Raw genomic sequence first — 20,609 nt, 5'->3', positions numbered from 1 at the left:
GCTCCTCAGAATTTTCTCTAATGCGATTTAGCCCATTAAAACGTCTCCCATTTTCTACCTCTACTCATCTGACATATTAGAAAAACTAAGTCTTGGAGAGATTAAATGATGTGATCCAATTATACAACTATTAAATGTCACAGGCAGGATTGAATTCCACGTTTCCTAACTATATAGGTCATGAATTCCATGAGGCCACATGCCCTCTCATCCGGCCCTATGGTTCGATGGGCTTTTGATGCTTGGTTTGTGTTCTTTAGGAGCAGTATGAGTTGGTCTACAATGCTGTGTTAGAACTGTTTAAGAAACAGATGGAAATTCTCACAGATACTCGGGATGCTGCTGGTCCAGAGGTAGGATTCAAGTATATTTTCTTCCTTTGATGCTCAGAATTGTCTTCTGCCAAAAGATCCCAAAATATATTACAGTGCTTAATTTGTTACCTGCCACTGCCATTACCAGCAGGGACTGGATGTGCATGGGACAGTTGTACAAATTTCCTGTGGGGTAGAAAAGTGGTATTAAAGCCATTAGATGAAGTAGTCCAGAGAAAGAGGTTTTCAATTTAGAAAAAAATATTTTCAATATTAATCAACTGTTGCATATATTTTCTGCTAAATATAAATATATTATAATATTGTTGGTGACCGGACCATAGTCATGGAAAATTACCAGACTGCAGACCTTGCATCAAGCAACAGATGGCGGCCAAATGGCCAGGAAAGCGGAACGACCCCCGCACCTCAGAACATATATCTATGGTATTGTGTCAGCCACAGAGATGTCTCGGGGCCTAACGACCCTGGAAACTCAGATAAGAACAATAACCACAGGATGTCCTTCCTTCTCCTCCCGAACATCTGTTCCCTCCTGCAGCCCCCTCCCATACCTTTTCTCCCACGCAAGGCACATAGCTTCACTCTCCCCTGCCAGCTTTTGTCCTCAGGTATCACACCTAGCTCCACCCTATATAACCTGAGCTGTTTCCAGCAATAAATGAGACTTGCTTCAACTGTATGCCCTCCTCCTTCCCGCCCGTTTCTCTTTCAGGCTGGGTCCCCCTCGGTTCCCCACGAATAACTGAGTCCCGGTGGACGGGACATAATATAATAAAAATATAAAAAATAAATATAAGCTAAATATAAATACAAGGATGACTTGGGAGTGCAGAAAAAATGAATTATTATCTTGTGCTTCAGATAGTTGAATGTGACATGCAAGTGAGAAGTCAGACTTAGCTAGTCAAAGCATAGAAAAAACTGAGTCCAGATGTGGTTTTGTCGTTACTGTCCCTGCCTTGTCATTACTACAAGTGCATGATTGATATTTGTAAAGTTGGGGGTTTTAAAATCAATTTTTAGCTGAGGCATATAAAACACAAAAACCAGCTTGGTGGGCCAAAGCAAGAGTAAGATCAGACAGTGAGAAAACTAAAGACCATTGGATGCCAAATTGATCACATCCCATAGCTTGCTCAAATTGATATATATAGAGAGAGAGAATCATAAATCTTGTCCAAACCTCTCATTTTATAGATTAGGAAATTAAGGCTAAGAGAAATAACATCTATATTAAAATTTGTCACAGTTGTGATTTATCATATTTCTTTCTAAATATTACATGATCAATGGAATACCACTTTTTTAACCAATCAAAATTTAAATTTTATTTTCATTAGAAATTTATTTTCTTTATATTATCATTATTATTTTCATTAGAAAATCAGATTGATTCTTTTTTATTTAAACTCACATGTTTTGAAGAGGATGGTTTCCTTTTATTAAAAATATAGGTCCTCTACTAAATTATGCAGGTTTTGTTTTGGGGGTTAGAAGAAATTGGAATGACCATCTAGTCCAATACATACCAAAAATTTCCACTATAATATACCTAACAAGTGGTCATCCAGACTTTAAAGAATTCCACTGAGAGGGAACTCATCACCTTTCAAGGCAGTCCACTCTACTTTTGGACAGCTCAAATTGTTAAGTTGGTTTTTTCCCTCTGAAATTAAGCCTACATTTCCCTCTTTACAACTCTCACCCCACTGTACACAATTTTGTCCTCAGGGATCAAACAGAATAAGGCCGTCTGGTTGGTTTCCCTGTCTCAAGTTAATTTTTATAAAGCATGTTGAAAACTTTAAAATCCTATAGAAAAGCTTGTTTATTATTATTACTACTATAATACAAAGTTGGGAGGGATAGCTAACATACCATGACAAAGTCAGAATACAAGTCTGGTGAGAAAGTTGGTCTATGAATATGAATGGCAACAAAAATGTAAAGTTTTATATGTGCAAAAAAAAATTAAATTCACAAATACAGACTAGAGGAGAGGTTTGAAAAAAATTTAAGTTTATTTTGTGAACAACAAACTCAGTATAAGTTAGCAGAGCTGTAAGGCAGCCAGGAAAAAAAATGCTAATTAAAATTTGGACTGCAGTGAGAAAGCTGTAAACTTCCAAGAAAAAGGAAGTAATGGTTCCTCTGAAATCTACCTAGTCATATCATATCTGGAGTATTCTGTTCCTTTCTGGGCACAGCAGTTTAATAAAAATATTGATGAAGATTGAAGAGTCTTAAGCACCTTTAATATGAAGATCAATTGAAGAAGCTAGGAATGTATTTAACTTTACTCAATTATCAAAAGGACTGTTATGTGGAAGAGCCAAGTCAACAAATACTAAGTACTTACTATGAGTCAGGTATTGTGCTACTCTTAGAACTATGAGAACTATGAAGAAAGACAAAAGATTTATTCTGCCATCTCCCAATGAATGAGCTCCCATTTTGTTTCCAGTTTGTTTGGATTTTTTTGGTTACTACAAATAATACTGCTATAATATTTTGTCAGATAAAGGATGACCTTTCTGTTATTGGGTAGAATCCCAATTAAATAGTGCCTTTTGCTACATAATTCCAAATTGTTTTACAGAATGGTTGGACCAATTCATAGCTCTACCAATGGTGTTTTGGTTTTTCCACAAGTTTGATATAGAATCCATTTGTTATCATCTTTGCCAAATTGATCTTGCTTTAACTTTCACTAGTTTATCTTAGTCACGTCTTCTATAACAATAGAGTAAGTCTACTTTAAGTTTGTATTTATATAGTTATTTACATTTTTTTCTTCCCCATTAGAATGAGCTCCTTGAAAGCAAGTGTTTTTTTTTTTCTTAACTTTCTTTGAATTCCCAGGATTTAGCCCAATGCCTGACACATCATTTGTGCTTAATAAATGTTTATTTATGGATTGACTGATTACCCAAGTTATTGATCCAAAGTCATAGGGTAAATAGCAGAGCCAGAATTCAAACCCAGATCTTGATTCTAATCAGTCAAGAAGCATTTATTAAGTACCTACTATTCACCAGGCACTGTGCTAAGTACTGGGATTCATTTATTACATCAGTACTACCTCACACATATTACTATTATTATTATTCACTCACTGTGAGGTGCTGTACCAAACTTTTAAAAAGGTATGATTAATGATTCTATCCTTAGAATATCTATAAACACATAGCCTTTTCTTTTTAATTAAGAATTACTTTTAGAGTTTATTAAGAGTAATTTTTATTAAGAATTTAAAGCAACAATAATAGTTAACAATTTCACGCTCAAAAAGTACAACTGAAGCTTAAGATATTGTCTCTGTTCTCAGGAGGCTTACAATGTAGTTGGGAAGACAAGATTAATACACATGATATATATATATATATATATATATATATATATATATATATATATATATGTAGCAGATAACAGAAGCTGGCATGGGCAGTACAATGTGAAAAAGTATCAAAGTACAAAAAGGTAGAAAATCTGTATATGCTGTAGTAGGTGTGAAGTTAGGGAGAGAAAAGTATTGTAAACAAAGATACAAGGATAAAGTCAGCTCTAAAGTGAGTGAGGTAATGATGAGACAAAAGGAAATGATACATCATCATACTAGTATCCTTTCTTCCCAATTATTTAACTATTTTAATATATTTAATTTTTATAATATAGTTTATATATTATAATATAGAATAAAAATAATAGGTTTTAGATATTTTTATATATTTGGTCAATACTGGTGCTGTGTATGTATATTTATATACTTGTTGCATTCCTATTATATTGTAAGATTCTTTGAAATAGAATGTGTCATTACTGATACTTGTATATCCAGGACTTACCACAGTTCTTGGCCTAGAGATGTCATATAAAAAATACTGGTCGAGGGATTAGGAGCACCAAAGAATCAAACATTTAAATATTATTGACAGACAATACTAGCATCTACTTTATAATCTAAATGTATAGTATCAGAGTTTCATTTGATGTAGTTATTATGCTTTGGAGACCCAAAATAGACCTTAGTCATCTCAAACAATAAAATCATACCCTACCTTACAATTAGTTCAACAATTCAACATAATTTTATTAAGTGCTTATAAGTGTGCTTCAAATGCTGGAGATATAAAGATAGATAAGTCACAGACTGCTTTTAAGCATCTCATAATCTAATTGGAGGAAAGGTAAATGCACAAATAATACAAGGGGGAATAAAATACATGCGTATAGAAGTTCAATCAGAGTGTTATGAGAAATATGAGGAATCTGAGGGAAAAATTATTTTCAGTTAGGTGGAAGGTATAAGAAGTTAGAGAAGGCTTCCTGAAGGAGGTAGTAACTAGGTCTGATCTGAATCTTTAAAGAAGGGATGCGTTTAATTGATAAGAGTAGAGATAAGAGTCCGTTTGAAGCATGGGGTAACACATGCGCAAAAACGCTGGCAAAAAGAGAATTAGGTTTGTAGAATAATCTAGTTTCTGGGGAATACAGACTACATGAGAAAGAGTCCTCTGAGGAAAGTAGGGCAGGTGAGTTGAGCGAAGGCTGAGGAGGTTCCTGAACACCGGGAGCAGGAGTAGGCGGTCAGTGTGGGATCACCTAAGTGAGTCTTCTGAGAGCAAAGACCCGTTAGGGGAGGAACAAGAGGGTTCTCAGAAATCGGAGGTTAGACTGGACAGCGGTCAGGCTGAAACAGGAGGCCTCGGGCGAGGCCGTTACACTAGGCAGACAAGAGAAGAGGGCGCTCTGAGTCAGGCTGGGAGCCCTGCGAGCGGTCCCAGGGAAGCAGAAGTGCGAGCACCGGCGCGGACTGGATGTGTAGGGGGGAGAACTGAGAGAAGCCAAAGGTGACTTTAGGGTTAGGAGTTCGGGTCCTGAGAACGAGACTGTTGCGGCTAATCTAAAGGAGAGGAGCCGGAGCTTCCTTTTGGCGGTAAGGAGTGGTCAAGGAAGGCAGAGGCGTCGGGCAGGCAGCGGAAGGTCTGTGAGGAGACCTGGGCAGGCTCAGGGGAGACCGCTGCAGAGACCGGCGGAGGTGAGGTCACCAGGGAGACCGGAGAGGGCACGGAATTGGGGCTTACATCACTCTTAGAGTCCGGTGAGTGTGTCCGCTGGGGCGGATCGCACCGAGACGAGCCCCGGACGCTCTGCCGCAGGTCGCACACAGATAGTCCCTATGGACATTTCGGGGCTTCTCTGACTTTGCGCATCTCGTGTTTCTTCGGGGCTCGCTCCCTTCTGCTTTGCTCACAGAGCGTAGCCCTTCTCTGGGCGGGGCCGGGCCAGGGTCTCCCATGTCACGAATTCATTCTAAAGTTCTCAAGTGAAACCTTGAGTGGGTCCTTGCTTTGCTTTATAGCCTTATTTATTTTTATGTTTGAATCTCTAGTAATCGGCAAAGAACCTTCATCAATCAATTTATTCGGCATTTATTAAGCATTTACTATGGGACAGACACTGTGCAAAAAAGCAAAATGAATGATTCAAGCCCAATTTTTAAAGAACTTACATTCTAATCGAAAAGATGCAAGAACACATAAAAATAGATGGAATATGTTTGTACGTATGAGTATATATGTGTACACACACACACACACACACACAAGGTATATACAGTGTAGTTTGGTAGAGGAGGAAGATCAGGAAAAGCTTTGTGCAGAAGGTGCTATTTAAAATACATCTTAAAGGAAATGAGGGGTTTAAAGAGATAAAGGGAGTATATGCAAAGGTGCACACACATGCACATTGCTCCTCAGTCTGGACTAAGTAATTCCCTAAGCCTCAAAATTTGTGTGACTCAATTTATTCATAAATCATTTGAAAATCTTTAGCTTTTCTAAAGGATTTCTTCCCTCCCTTATAAAAAACAGTGGAGAAAATAGATCTATGAACTTATTATTACACAAGAGTTTCCTTGGTAGCTCTTCTCAATAGATCTTCTTAAATACCCAAGCCATTTCTTCACCCCCTGTCTTCCTCCTTTTCTTCCAAAGATTCAAGCCAACCATGCAGCCCTTAAGCCACATCCAGCTCTAGAATGTGATCCTTATTCTCGGACTCCATCACTTTGGTGAGTTTTATAAATAATCCACGTATGGAGGGATAGGAGAAGATGTGCCTGTCAGTCATAACTGTTCTCGCTTGTTACTGTTTGTTACAGTGCTACTGAAAAAGACTCAGTAATTAAATGCCAGCAGAATAAGCATGTGATCCAAGAAGAAACAGTACTGGATTGTGGTGCCCCTGAACTACATGGAAGCCAAGGACTCAGTTTGCATTCAGTTAAGCAGGGCATTTCTGTTGAAGATTTGGAATTAAATTCTAGTTGTGAGAAAAATGCAGATAGTTTTATGAAATGGGAGACAAAGTTATATCCATTGGTTGGGGAACCACTTCAAAAGCATGGAAGTTTGGACTTGAACTCCATTTCGGTCCACCCCAGTTCAGGATCTGCAAACACAAAGGGAAGGCAGCCTAATGCAAACGCGTTAACACGAACCAAATCCATTCCCTTTGAGTTGCCACCACAGAGACAATCGAAAGAGTGTGAAATCAAAGCTGCATTCCCTTGTTTGGATGCCCAGCAAGGCCACTCCTACTCTTCTGTTGACTTACAAGCTCAAAAGTCAAAAAGTATTTCTTCCGTGGAACTGAATCATCTTCTGGGTGGCACAAAGCCCCAAATACCTAATGCTTCCCATCCAAAGCTCCCTGTTTCCAATGCATACAGGGTACATCCTTATACTCCCTTAGCAGAAGACCCTTATTTTTCACATTCACCTCCAAGTAATGCTGGTTCTCCAATGTGTGTTGATCACTTGAAGCCAGATGAAACCCTCTTTTTATCATCTACAGCCACTACAACTCCAATTTCTGATGGTAGTTCACTTAATCCTTTAGCATCCAATCATTTTCACCCATCTCTCAATAGGACATCAGTGGGTAAGTAACTAATAAAGTTGTATGCAATCCTAAGATTAATTTATCAGCAGATGTGGTTTCCTATTTAAAAATACAAGGCAGCCATCTTCAGACTCAGAGTACAGAAGACCCGGGTTTGAATCCTACCTCAACTGGGTGATCCTGGGGCAAGCCACCTGATTTCATTGGGCCTGAGTATCCTTATTTGTAAAATGAGGGCATTGGACTCCAAGGCTCTCAAGGTCCCATCTGGCTCTGAAGCTTTCTGACCTTCACAGGTGTTTTACTGTTAATTACAGAGGTTGCTGTTTGTCCTTTGCCCTGGAAGAGTTCCCTGACATTGGGAGGGGGGGGAACGCCATGAGATTGACATTGGAGAAGAGCTTTCATTCAAATTTCCCCAAATTGGGAATTGGATGTGAGGGAGGCTGTGCAAGGTCCTCTGCCTCCCTGTTCCCTCTGGAGCCACCTTGGCCCAGTGGTCAGATAGAGATCGGATGCCTGGAGATGGCCTGGATGCAGTGGGAGGCCTTGGGCTTTATAAGCTCAGGTCTTCCACAGCTCTCGGTTTGACTGAGGCTGCACCTCAGGGATTAAGGCTAGGGAATGGCAAAGGAATAGCATGAAAATAAAATAATAGCTAATATTTATTAGGGTATTTATCATACGCCACATAACATGCTAAGCAATTTTCACAAATATTATCTTACTTGATCCTCACAGAACTAAGGAAAATGGAGTCTAAAGGACTGGCCCAGGCCCAGAGCTCCATTCACTCTATCACCTACACATAGATACACAAATACATATACATAGATAGACACATATATGTCCAAACCTGTTTCTGTGGCTACCCCACATTTTTTATTGTAGGAGAACTTAGTTGCAAATATTTTATGTGATAGAAATAGCATTGCTTTTTACATATGATGAGAATGAAAAAGGACTGATGTCGAGTTTCTCTCTCACATGCTAGTAACTTTTGCTTCCACTCCTTTTGCCATTACGCTGGCAAAAAAGGTACACATACTCTGTAGGTGTAGTACAAATATTGTCATTTTTCATGTTAGGTTTAGAAGTTTGGGTAACTTTTTCCATTGGGGATATTTAGAAGTATAAATTATTCTTTTGCGCTATTTTGGAATATTTGGGAATTTTGGGAAACATTAATGAAAGCTCTTCTCCAATGCCTTATTATGGCAAGAAGGGTTCCTTTTTTTTCCCCAAAAAAATTATGCCAGCAAAGTACAAACTCTCAAAGTATGGATCAAGTTGCAGACTTTGTAACTGACATTTGACGAGTTCAGAGAAGCCCATTATCAGGCACTAGTGAGGCATTTTGAGTAGACCACAGCATTAAACTTATCAGAGGCATAGGGGTTTAGAATATGTTTTAATAAAGGTAGGACTTATACTTATGAAATCACAGATCTTGGAAAGGTGAAGAGATGATGAGGGGTGAGAGGAGACAGAAAGGAAGTTGAGTTCTCCTTAGCATGCATTTAAAAATATTTTCTTTATACAGTTATTATTACATAAACAGGAATAAAAACCTCCTTGCTATTCAGAGTACTTACAGAGCTAAATTAAAAGATCAACAGATTATAATTGTTATATTTGCAAAGCATAGAAATAGTTGTATTTGCAGAATATTTTATGGCAAGGGAAATATATATATATACATATACATAACATTATATATAGATAGAAAAACTTTTCTTAAACTCAATAAATCTAAATAATCAATGAATCAATATTTACTAAGTGCCTGTTATGTGCCTGGCATATTACTAGAGACTGGGATATAAATACAAATCCCAGATTCCCTGGAGTTGTTTAGGAATTTAAATGCCTCACTAGATATTTACAATATCACAATTACAATTACAATATCGCTGGGCATGTGTAAATAACAAATCTCCATTTTCAGAAGTTATACTGATACTTATGCCACCTAGTGGGCATTCACTTTTAATATCTCCCTGCCCCCAAGTGATTAAATATTTCAGGAGAATATGATAAATACACGCTAGTGCCCTACTTTTCTGGTACCTAGAAATAAGGGAAATGTCTATAGTCCAAGTTTCTGCATTATCATTAAAGAGATGGGCTGGAGACCATTATATTCATATATTCACTATTGAAACAGATGAGTAAATTGCAAAAAAAATTTATATTTTTTGGTGCAAGGAATAAAATATATAAGGAACAAAATATTCAAAGAAAAGTGATATATAGAAAACAACTTAAAATTCCCTCAGATTAATATGTTTTATTTTGCTAATTTACCTGGTACTTGAGATGGTCATGAAATATATCTGAATTTTATAAGACTATTAGGTGTTAAAACAAAAATAGAATAATAGCAGCAAACATCTGAACAACATTTGAGGGCTTGCAGGCACTTCTGTTTATACATATATCTCATTTGATCCTAACAAAAATATTAGAAGGCAAGCCCAATGTTTATTGTTACCCTATTTTACAGATAAAGAAATGGAGGCTCAGAGAAGTTAGATACTCAGCTAGTGTCCATAAGCTCCTAATCTTCCTGCCCCTAAACCCAATGCTCTTTCCACCACATCATACTGCCTTTCTGAGCTAGTATAGGTTGGTTGGATAAGCTGCTGAGTCCTTAACAACTCTGAAATTCTGGGATCTGAGCTACTTGTAAAATGAAATCAAGATCAGTGAACCCCTTTTACTTTTCTCTCCCAATCCCCAGATGGGGGAACAAGTAGGTATCTCATTGTTTGAAAGTGGTTAATGATGCAGTCAAGAATTTGCATTAGAATTAGAACTTTCTTTGGATTGTTCAATTTTATTGAGTCCATGTTTTTGCTATTTTTGATCATCAGAACTTCCAGGGTTAGATGATGAAATCCCTCCTCCTTTGCCTGAGCGAACACCTGAATCCTTTATTGTGGCAGAGGAATCTGGTGAGTATAGATGGCTTAAAAATCACAATGTGGCCAGGGTCAGTTGTCCAGAACAAATTTGGCTGAAAGGAGTGGGAATGGTGTGTGTTGGTCTGAGGCTTTTCAAGGACCTGATGACGGTCCTCTTGCCTGTTTGCACAAAACAGACTTTGAGAAAGAGGGGCAGAAATTAGGATTTGGGGAAATGTGCACCCTGAAGACAAACTCTAGATCTTCCCAATGTAGTCATGGCTCTGGTCACCACATAAAACTCAGGCAAAATGAGTGGATAGTGGGACCAAATCACCCCAAATTCTCTTCCAGCTCTAGAGAGCTGTAACTCCATATGCTCTGTGTGTTGATTCTGAGTCAAATTTAACTTTCAAGGGAATAAATGTTCCCAGGAATTGAATCATATTTAATGGGTTCCAGGAAACTTTTCAGAGACAACTTCCAAACCGCAGTCTTCTCCTGTAGAGCTAAAAATTGGAACATCATTGGAATGGAGTGGAATTTTGTCAGAGAAATCTGATGACTCAATTCGACTGAAGCCAAGTGAGGTAAATAAGTATATCTCTCCTGACTCATCTCATCTGGGTTTACTTGAGTATAGTTCTTTGTTTATGCATTTCTAAGCAATTACTCATTCTACTAATTCATCCAATCAATATTTACTAAGTACCTAATCTTCAGAATGATGTTAGGTACTATGAGGGATAACAAAGATGAATTTGGATAGGATTTTTGCCTCCAAGCTTATAAGCTAACGGGAGATTAGACAAAAAATAACTGCAGTGGCAGACATAACATGATAAATACCATGAAAGATAGGGTCAAAATTCAAAGGAAAGAGATCTTTTCATTTGGGTGGATCAGGGAAGGAGATAGCATCTGAAATGAAGTTAAATAATTAGCTGAATAAAAATAGAATGGTTCATGTTTAACATGTATTGGACTACTTGCCATTTAGGGGAGAGCATGGGGGAAGGACGAGGAAAATTGGAACACAAGGTTTTGCAAGAGCTAATGTTGAAGAATTGTCCGTGCATATTTTGGAAAAAAAAAAAAAGCTTTCATAAAAAAAAAAAAAGCAGAATGCTTCACAAGTGTACAGTTACTTACATCAATCTCCTGGTAGGCAATATAAATTAATTGTGGAGTGATATATATAAGAAGCAATTTTCTAGCTTCTCTACATATCGTCTTCTTACAACAATAAGCTTCAGAGAAAATTATACGTAACTATTTTGTATTTCTACCTAATTCTTTAAGCTAGTCTACAAAAATTTACACAGGCCATTAAATTGTTTTAAATTTTTCTATTTCTTATTTTGTTAAACACATGGTAGGCAGACATTTAATATCACTATGTGCATTTGAAGCACCATAAAGCCAGATAAGCATCATAGTATGTGCTTTTTATATAGTCACTTTTATACCAAAAGACTTGATCCTAAAAGCAGGTGAGAAATTAACTTAGGTCTCCATTTTTAACAATCTATTTTTTTTTTTTTTTTTTTTTTGCTGCAATTGGCGTTAAGTGACTTGCCCAGGGTCACACAGCTAGGAAGTGTTAAGTGTCTGAGACCAGATTTGAATTCAAGTCCTCCTGACTTCAGGGTTGGTGCTCTAACACTGTACCACCTAAAATAAGTGTAGGAAAATGTCTCTGAAACTTCGGAGAACTTCTAATGGGAAGGAAATAAATGTTGTAGAATATAAAAGAACTTTAAGAATGTAGAATAATGGCTTTAAAACTCATCTAACTGATGAATAGGGAGAAAGTGGGAGCTTATTCTATAGCAATATTCATAGGAACATGAGAAATAACATTTCCATTATATCACTTACTGCCTCTTCAGTAGATGTTAAATGTTTTTCTTTTGTTTACTTGTAGAGTGTGAAGCTGAGAAATTCCAAATCAGGTAAAATTGTCTTTGGTTTTACTTTTTTAAAGCAATTTTTAAAATTATATAATGTAGACCTCTCAGAAACCATAAAAAATGGTTCGCTGAACTTTTAAGTAATTCACCTCTGAAAACTTCAATGTTTCTCTAATAGCTTTAGATATATAACCTTATACCAAGAGGTAATATTTCTGGTTTCTTTAATCCTGAGCCGCTTAAGCCTTTTTGTGTCATATACGCTTCTAGCAGTATATAAAACCTAAGGACCCTTTCTCAAGATATTTTTAGTTGTATAACATACATAGGATTGCAAAGGAAACCATAATTATATCGAAATATAGCTGTCAAAATATTTAAGAAAAAAAAGTTCAAAGACACTAAGTTAAGAACCCTTTCCTAGCCTACAAGATCTTTCCCACCATTGCCATCTCCCAATCACACCCTATAGACAGGTTTAAATGTGTAAGGTTCTCTATTCCTTACCCAATTTCCTTGTTTGTATTTCAAATGAAATATTGCAAGACTCTTGACCATTTTACTGACACAGACTGGGATAGGGCAGAATGGAAAGAGCAGATGCAGGAGGGTCATTTGGACTGGGTCTCAAAAACCTAGCAGTTGGCAAGAATTTGTCAGTATTTAGCTATGGGGCATCTATCTGAAAAGTTCTGCCATCCTTAATAACAACTGTGATGATGAATGAAAGCTACATGGATGTTTTCTCAATATTTAGCACATTTACACAGGAAGAGGCTAGAAAACGCAGTTGCTTCTTTGGGATGGGGGAGGGTACATACACTTTTCATACTTGGGTGGATTTGTAACCTAATTCATGAGTCCTCCTTCCAGTGATTCAAAATGAAATATATTTTCATGTTCTTTACAGAAGGCTTCGGCCTCTATGGATCTCTGAGAATCTTGGTCAAAAGATGAATCCTTGCCTCATTATTTTGTCCCCCAATTCCTAATTTTTCTGGTACTCTTCTGATATTTTTATCTCATACCACAGAGGCATTGATAGATTAGGCAAGGAAGTGGTTGAGTTTAATTCTTTGATTATTCAGATCTTATCAAATAAGCAGTGAACAAGCTACCACAGGCCCAGCACTTTTCTAAGAAGTAGAGTATGCTCCTGACATAATTCATAAAACAGTATGTATTAAAAATAAACAAAAAAAGTAGATTATGGAAGGAGAGCCAACTTCTTTTTTAAATTTATTTTTTATTAAAGCTTTTTATTTTCAAAACATAATCATGGGTAATTTTTCAACATTTGCACCCTTACAAAATCTTGTATTCCAAAATTTCCCCTCCTTCCTCCCATTCCCTCCCCTAGATGACCAACTTCTTTTTTTTTTTTTGCTGAAGCAATTGGAGTTAACTTGCCCAAGGTCACACAGCTAGGAAGTGTTAAGTGATTTCAGGGCTGGTGCTACCAACTTCTTGAAGGAACTTTATACATGAAATTGACTGAACACATGATATATCTAAATACCAAATTTTTCTTTGTGCTGACTGCCCAAAAGTAGGAATTCAGGACAGATAGAAATTACTATGGACTAGAATAGTTGAGAGAGGTATGGAAGATAGAAAAGATCTGGATCGGCAGTGACAGGGAAGGAGGACATCTCCGATGAGGGAACATAATTAACAAAAGTATGGTGACCGACATGACTAAATCTGGTATAGTTTAACATTGAAGAAACTGGATTGACTGAATTGTTGGGAAACAAAGGCCAGAGAGAGGTTTTAAAAGCCAGGTAGAGGATGTTTGGATTTATTTTAGCATGTGGAAGAGAGTTGGTGTAGGTTCTTAATCAGGGGCTGACATGATGAAAATCTTTTTAGAAAAATTAGCCTGACAGTGCTCTACAGTTATTTGATGACGATTTAAGTTCCAAAAGCATCTTCTCCCAACAACCAGAAACACTAGTTTCCAACACTTGAAGTAAATAGTCCTGTTATGCTTTCCCTTATTATACATAAGGTATAGGCAAAAAAGCTTTAATAGCCTATTTCAGTGATAAATGCTAAGATTGCTACAAAATCAAACTGACAAATAGGTGAGTCTAGCATTATTGAGACACCATTGTAATGGCAAAGTGGCAGCAAATCAATATGCCCACCAAACAAAACAATTTTGCTGTTTATTGGATTCCAAAAAATGCAGCATGTCTGTTTAATATATATTGAATATACCTTTTGTAATTATTTAACCAAGCATTTAAATAACATATCTTGATAGGATGTTTTACACTGTCTCATTTAGATTTCCTTGTAATTCTGGGAGGTGTTATCTACATTTTATAGATAAGGAAAACTAAGACCCACACAGCTAGTTGTCAAAATCAAGATAGACCCAGACTTTCCTGCTTCTAAATCTAGTGTGCTATTTTTACAAGCTGTTTCTACAGAAGATGCTGATTAATAAAAGGCAAATTCATTTAAGAGCTTCTTATTTTAGCATTTTGTTAAAAAAAGCAGTAATGTGAGAATCAAAATTTTTTTTACATTAAAAAGAGTCCTCATATTTGGAAAAATTGAAAGCTACTGCCCTGGCATTTAGTTGTTTTCAATCACCCAAAAGAAACTTTTGTTGTACTTGCCATCATGGTAGAAGCATCATGAAGAGAAGCTTGGCCTCTTCTTTGGGAGTTTACAGCCTAAGAATGGAACTTAACTGCATCCCTAGTGCTTAGGGTACTTGGTGCAGAGTAAAAGTCTTAATGCTTGTTGAATGATGAAAAACATCAGAAAGAAGATAATATTTAGGCTCGTGGACTGGACAAATATGGGTAAAGAATACTTGAGGCTTTAATATTTTGGGAACAAATATTAGAATCCTTTTACTTAGAGAGTTACAACTTAATATTGAATAAATACAAAATGTTACAAAATATTCATCCAGGATTTAAAAGATTTTAATTAAGACACTTTAATTGAAGGACTTTTTTGCTTTTCTGCTCTTTCTTCATCTCAGATACACATCAGGAGCGTTCTTCATCCCCTCCTCCTCCTCTTCCAGAAAGAACACCTGAGTCCTACGTTCTTGCTGATGAAGACTGTAAGTGGCAATGATTCTTTCTCCTTAAAAAAGCATTTTATACATGGCGTAAAAAGACCAAAGGCACTGTTCTGAGTTTGAAAAAGCTGAACAGAAATGGAAAGCACAGAAAGGATTATGTAGGATATAAAAAAGGTACAAAATTGAAAACATATGAAAATGACGAAAAAACCAGGATAAATGCTTGAACTGGCTGGGTGCCCAGACTTGAGTTCTCATGTTGCTACTAGAGCTTATTGCTCATGGAATTACTAGTTCTCATGGAATTGTTTGAAGTGCTAGTAGTAGGTTTCATAGGCTTAGGAATTGATTTAGACTAAGTAAGTCACTAGAGATTGATTTATAAACCAGAATACCAATTTATTTACAAGGAAAAATATGCCTCTCTAGCTGATTAAACACGGTTTACTATTTAGGGAACTCCATTGCCTATATTAAAGTTATCTGGGAAACTGAAGTACTGGTTTTAATCTTCTGGATATGACACTAAGCTGCTTCCTGCTAGTGGCATTTTGTCATCACTGAGCTGCTTTCTGCAACCATATGTTGGGATATAGTGAATAGAAAACCTCTTCCTGAAAAGGAAGAGATAAAGCTTGATGGGTGCACAGGTGAAAGTGATGAGCAGGGCATTCAATAAGATCCAGGCTCAAATGACAGCTACTTTTTTGACTACTTTTATTAACTGTGCCACTTGAGGCACTAATCAGCTATAGGACTTGGGGTTAGAAAATTTCCAGTAGGCTTGGTTAAATCTTTAATTATCAATCTGTAACCCAAATTCATGTCACAGCTCTCCAACAAAATCCCAATGAACAACGAACTCATGTGGGAAGCCAGAGCTATGAGGCTCCTTCCCATCATGTTCCTTGATGACATACATATGAAACTAGAAACAAGACAGGTTGAGTAAAACGAGAAGGCCTAGACAAATTCACTTTTAATATGCAATGTGCCGTCAACAAAGCTCTTGATTTTGCATTTCATTCTGGTCAGAACAAAAGGGCTAGTTTCTCCACACTCTTCCCATGAAGAATTTGCAGTCATTGCAGATCATACCTGGAACATAGTAATTCTTCACTTTCCCAGTGGGCAACAAGTGATTGCAAGGTATTATTGTTGCAAGGGCCTACGTTATTTTTTAGACTTGTAAAAAACTACCCTATCTTTCAACTACTCTTCAGAGACAGAATGACTTTCAGTTAGCTATCTTTTATGTCCTCAAGTTTACTTAGCAGAACTCCATTCCTGTACTAAAGTTTTTTAACCGAAAATCATTACCCCTTCCCTCAGTGCAATATAAACTCCCTGAAGACAAAAGCTATTTCATTATTGCCTTTGTATTTCCTAGTAGGTGTTTAATACTTCCTGAACTGAAAAGCTCCACTTCTTAGAGCCCTTCAGAGCAATAGACCTTTTTTTAGTTAGTCTTAAATCACCTGACATGTTCTGGGTGAGGCCTAACTCAAGTCAATATCCTGATGGTTTAAATATGATGTAATATAAACTCTTTTAAATCAAGGATTATTTCATTCTTTCTCATATCACATTGAAACATGAAGAGACACTATTAGGTAATTGAACAGAAATTAATATTTATTTCGGTACAGCAGGAGGGTCTTTAACATACTACTCGTGGATTCAGCTGAGCAGAGCCTGTGGTCTAAGTCGTCCTTTCCAGTTCACCAGCCAAATATCAGAAAGCTCCTGGAGCTTCTTGTGGCTATTTTGTACCTAGGTGGTCAGGAAGTGATTGATTACTGTCAGTTTGGGCCTTTAGCTCCTTAGTCAGTCAAAAGTCTTTTAGATAGTTTCAATATTGCTTAAGAAAACACCATCCTAACTCATATGAGGCAGGGGATTAAGATACTGTTTCTTCCACAGACAGGCTGTTAGTCTGTTCATCTCCCCTATCTTCTTAGGCATCAAAGTATAAATTACGGGGCAACTATAACTATTACCCAATCTTGAGGAGGTATTAAGATAAAGCTTGTGGTAGGTATTCTTGGATCGGCTATATGTGTATATATATACACATATATATATATTCTTAGGTTCAATCTGAGCATATCTATTTTATTAAGTAATGCATGTCAATTACCTAAGAAAGTAGTATCAAACCTTGTCAGCTGGACCTTGAATACAGGAAAACAAAGACATACAATAAAAGCAATTAACAAAAAAAGACCAATTAATTAAAAGGAAACAATACAACATTAATAATTTAATTCAGACACAAAGGTGCAATTTTTCTAAACATTTTTCTACAGTTATCATACTGTTCAAGAAAAATCAAATCAAAAGGGGGAGAAAATGAGAAAGAAAAAAATAAGCAAGCAACAACAAAAAAAGTAAAAATACTATATTGTGCTCCACATTCAATCCCCATAGTCCTCTTTCTGGATGCAGGTGGCTCTCTCCATCACAAATATTAGATTTGGCCTGAATCATCTCATTGTTGAAAAGAGCCAAGTCCATCACAGCTGATCATCACATAACTTTGTTGTTGCTATGTACAATGTTCTCTTGCTTCTACTCACTTCATTTAGCATCAGTTCATTTAATCAGTGTTTCTGAGCAGCATAACCTTGGTCCCTGGTTAAGTAGTTAACCAGCAGTTGGAGTTGGTCTAGTTTCCCAGACACAAAGGGCTAGTGTAAACAGTTCCACAAGGTTTTCTCACAATTCCCGCAATTGAATAAAGGCAGAATTTGGACTAGACCCATAACTGAATAGAAAGCTAGCACCAGAATTGAGTCATAAGATGGCATCAGTGTGATTTACTCAATTCCCACAATTAACCCACTTGTGCTAATTCCCTCAGCTCAGAACTCAAACCTCTGATATTTAGCATGTTCTTCACTATTCAATTAAATGTTTAGGCAGGTCTCCCCTGAGGGTGGTATGATGATTGAACTTCTGGATTTCTGTCAAAACTAACCCCTCTCTTAGTACTTTATGTGAAAGTTTTCTGGTTCTTGGATATAATTGTACATACTGGGTACAGTAATGTGGCACTTCTAGAATGCTGCTCACAATCCTATTTTTTTTTTCAGAGATAAAAAGTTAACATGCTCCAAAGGTTTGCTAGTACTATATAAGGATGCAATTATGATTTGATAGCACTTCCATTAAACATAGTGAATTCACACTTTTCACCAATACTTACAACAATCTTGTTTCATCCTATCATAGGGTTATCTGCTTACTTAAGGGTTCAAAATGATCATGTAGTACTTTTATGGCAATATAGTGCAATACTTTGGGTACTTTCTAGTGCTTTCCAAAAAATTCCCTTATAGACTAATATACGCTCTGATTGCTTAGCCACATCTCTGTCATTCTTTCAACAGCAGGGTACTCTCTGGATTAAGAAGCTTGAATCCCTGAGAATTACACTCTTGTTTCATGGACTGCGCCTCACTTTCACATGACTCATGCTTGAAGGGTGGAGGGAATAGAAGAGTGGGTTGGGAAGAGGTATAAACTAGCTCTTGGTGCTAATCTCCACGGAAGAATTTCAGCTTTGTGTTTGCCAATGCTAAGCACTGAAGAGAATAGAAAGTCTGAGTCCCAGCATGTATGAAAAACTAAAGAGGGTGTTCAAGGCCCCCAGAATGATAGAAGCTACTTGTGATTAATTGCCAGAGTGTCTGAATTCTTAATAAAGATTAAATGAAAAACAATTAAAGTGATTCACACTCTCCCAAACAATAACTAGAATTTACATAACATGGCATTTTGAGGTTTGCAAAGCACTATTACTTCATTTGATCCTCACAATTACCATATAAAGCAGGTGCTATTATTACCTCCATTTCCTAGATGAAGTAACTGAGGCAGAGAATTCAGATTTTTCCTACTTGAAATCCAGTGCTTTAGTCATCTAGCTATATCATTACTACATGCCAGCAAATCTTTTCAGAAGAAAGGTAATCTCACCCATTTTGTGCAGATTCTTACTAGTTTAAATTTCCAAAGTATTACTTGACACTGCAGGATCCTATCCACTATGCTATTACAACCTAAAAAGATTGTATCAAGAACTATAGGATAAATATGTTTATACACATAAACACATAGATTTAAGAAGTTAGATGAATGAAATGTGTATTTTTATATTTTAGTAGTTTTTTGCTTTCTTAGCTATGCAGGTCCAATCTATAGAAACTCATTCTACTAACTGCTTGGAGAACTTGGACGATATAACTTCTCAACAGTCACTGACAACTTCTGGAAAAGGCTTCACAAGGAGCAGGGTAAATAATTACAATTCAAAAACTCCAAAAACTTTCAGTTGCTTTAGTTGTATTTTTTCCTCCATTATAAAGGAAAGTTGCCTTATTTAAACATCTTTAGTAGGCCTCCATTCATCAAAATTGGCAGAGGAAAACCAAAGCATGAATTCAAAAACATTACCTTAGGCATTTTAAAAACACATATTATGTAGGAAGCACTTGAGGAATTACTAGACTAACAAAAGGAGCTATGTTTCTTCCCTGAAAGAATTTATCACATAAGCATAAATTTTGAAAAAAATACTACCAGCAAGTGAAAATAAGAGAGGTTGAACACAGAGTTGTTAGGGCATGTAGATGATATTAGAGTTGGGTTAGGCTAGGAAGGCTTCTAGAGATGTTATGGAGTAAGCTGTGGGGAAAAAAATCAGAACAGGATAATATGGTGGGTGAAATAAAATGCCTGAGCAAATGAAGGAATAAAGAGCATGCTAGGGATGAGAAGCAGGCTGAATTAAAGACAGCTAATATTTTGAAAGTTCAGGAGCTTGCATTTAAATCTTGGTTCCACTACTTAATGTAATTTTGGATTAAGCACTTAATTGTCCTGATTCTGTTTCCAAAAAACAAGGTGTGTTGGGCTGAAAGATCTGATAAAAGTCTGTTCCAACTCGAAAAGGATGATTCTATGATTTATATAAATAATTTCTTGTGGATCTCACTCAAGAAAATGTGTAATTGGATCCTTAAATAGACTTTATTAAAGGGACAAGTTATCTTCCTTCAATTTTTATCAGTTGCCCCATCTGAGACAGAAGAAATCTATAGCTTTACAGCTCAAGTTGTATTATTTCTAAATAGTATGACATACCTTAGATGGTCTGGAAAAAGTCAATGTGAAGCAACATGCAAAATTCTCAATGATTTTAAAATGTCAAGATAAAAAAATTGATTTGTGCTATGGCAGAATCAGTACACAATTTTCAGGCTACTTTTAAGTAGCTGTTTAGGATGATAGCTGATTTCTCATTTAATGAAACTTATAACATTCCGGTTGTTTTTAATTATTTTTTAAAAAACTGTCTCCAAGGATAAAATACAAAATATAATTTTATATAAAAATTTTAGCATTTGACAAAGCTTCAGCAAATGAATTAACCTAAATCCATATGAAGTTGTTACCTTTCCTTTTTTCTTTCCCTCCTTTTTAGAAAATTGTT

The 20,609-nt window shown here is 36.5% G+C and overlaps 1 protein-coding gene across 2 annotated transcripts in view; it reads left to right on the top strand.

Moving 5' to 3' along the window:
* Positions 1–20,609, top strand: part of PTPN22 (protein tyrosine phosphatase non-receptor type 22) — a 66,877-nt gene that overhangs the window by 34,037 nt on the left and 12,231 nt on the right. Inside the window, exons 11-18 of one of the 2 annotated variants that reach the window (XM_031967323.1) lie at positions 261–353; positions 6,335–6,411; positions 6,502–7,283; positions 10,121–10,201; positions 10,613–10,740; positions 12,078–12,105; positions 15,068–15,151; positions 19,298–19,410. In XM_031967323.1, coding sequence (XP_031823183.1) covers positions 261–353; positions 6,335–6,411; positions 6,502–7,283; positions 10,121–10,201; positions 10,613–10,740; positions 12,078–12,105; positions 15,068–15,151; positions 19,298–19,410 — 1,386 coding nt within the window. The remainder of the gene's footprint in view (positions 1–260; positions 354–6,334; positions 6,412–6,501; positions 7,284–10,120; positions 10,202–10,612; positions 10,741–12,077; positions 12,106–15,067; positions 15,152–19,297; positions 19,411–20,609) is intronic. The other variant, XR_004234022.1, reaches the window with a different exon arrangement.

This window comes from Sarcophilus harrisii, chromosome 4 (assembly GCF_902635505.1).
Source record: "Sarcophilus harrisii chromosome 4, mSarHar1.11, whole genome shotgun sequence".
NCBI lineage: Eukaryota > Metazoa > Chordata > Mammalia > Dasyuromorphia > Dasyuridae > Sarcophilus > Sarcophilus harrisii.
The sequence above is the reverse complement of the archived record's forward strand: the minus strand, read 5'-3'. Positions and strand labels throughout refer to the sequence as shown.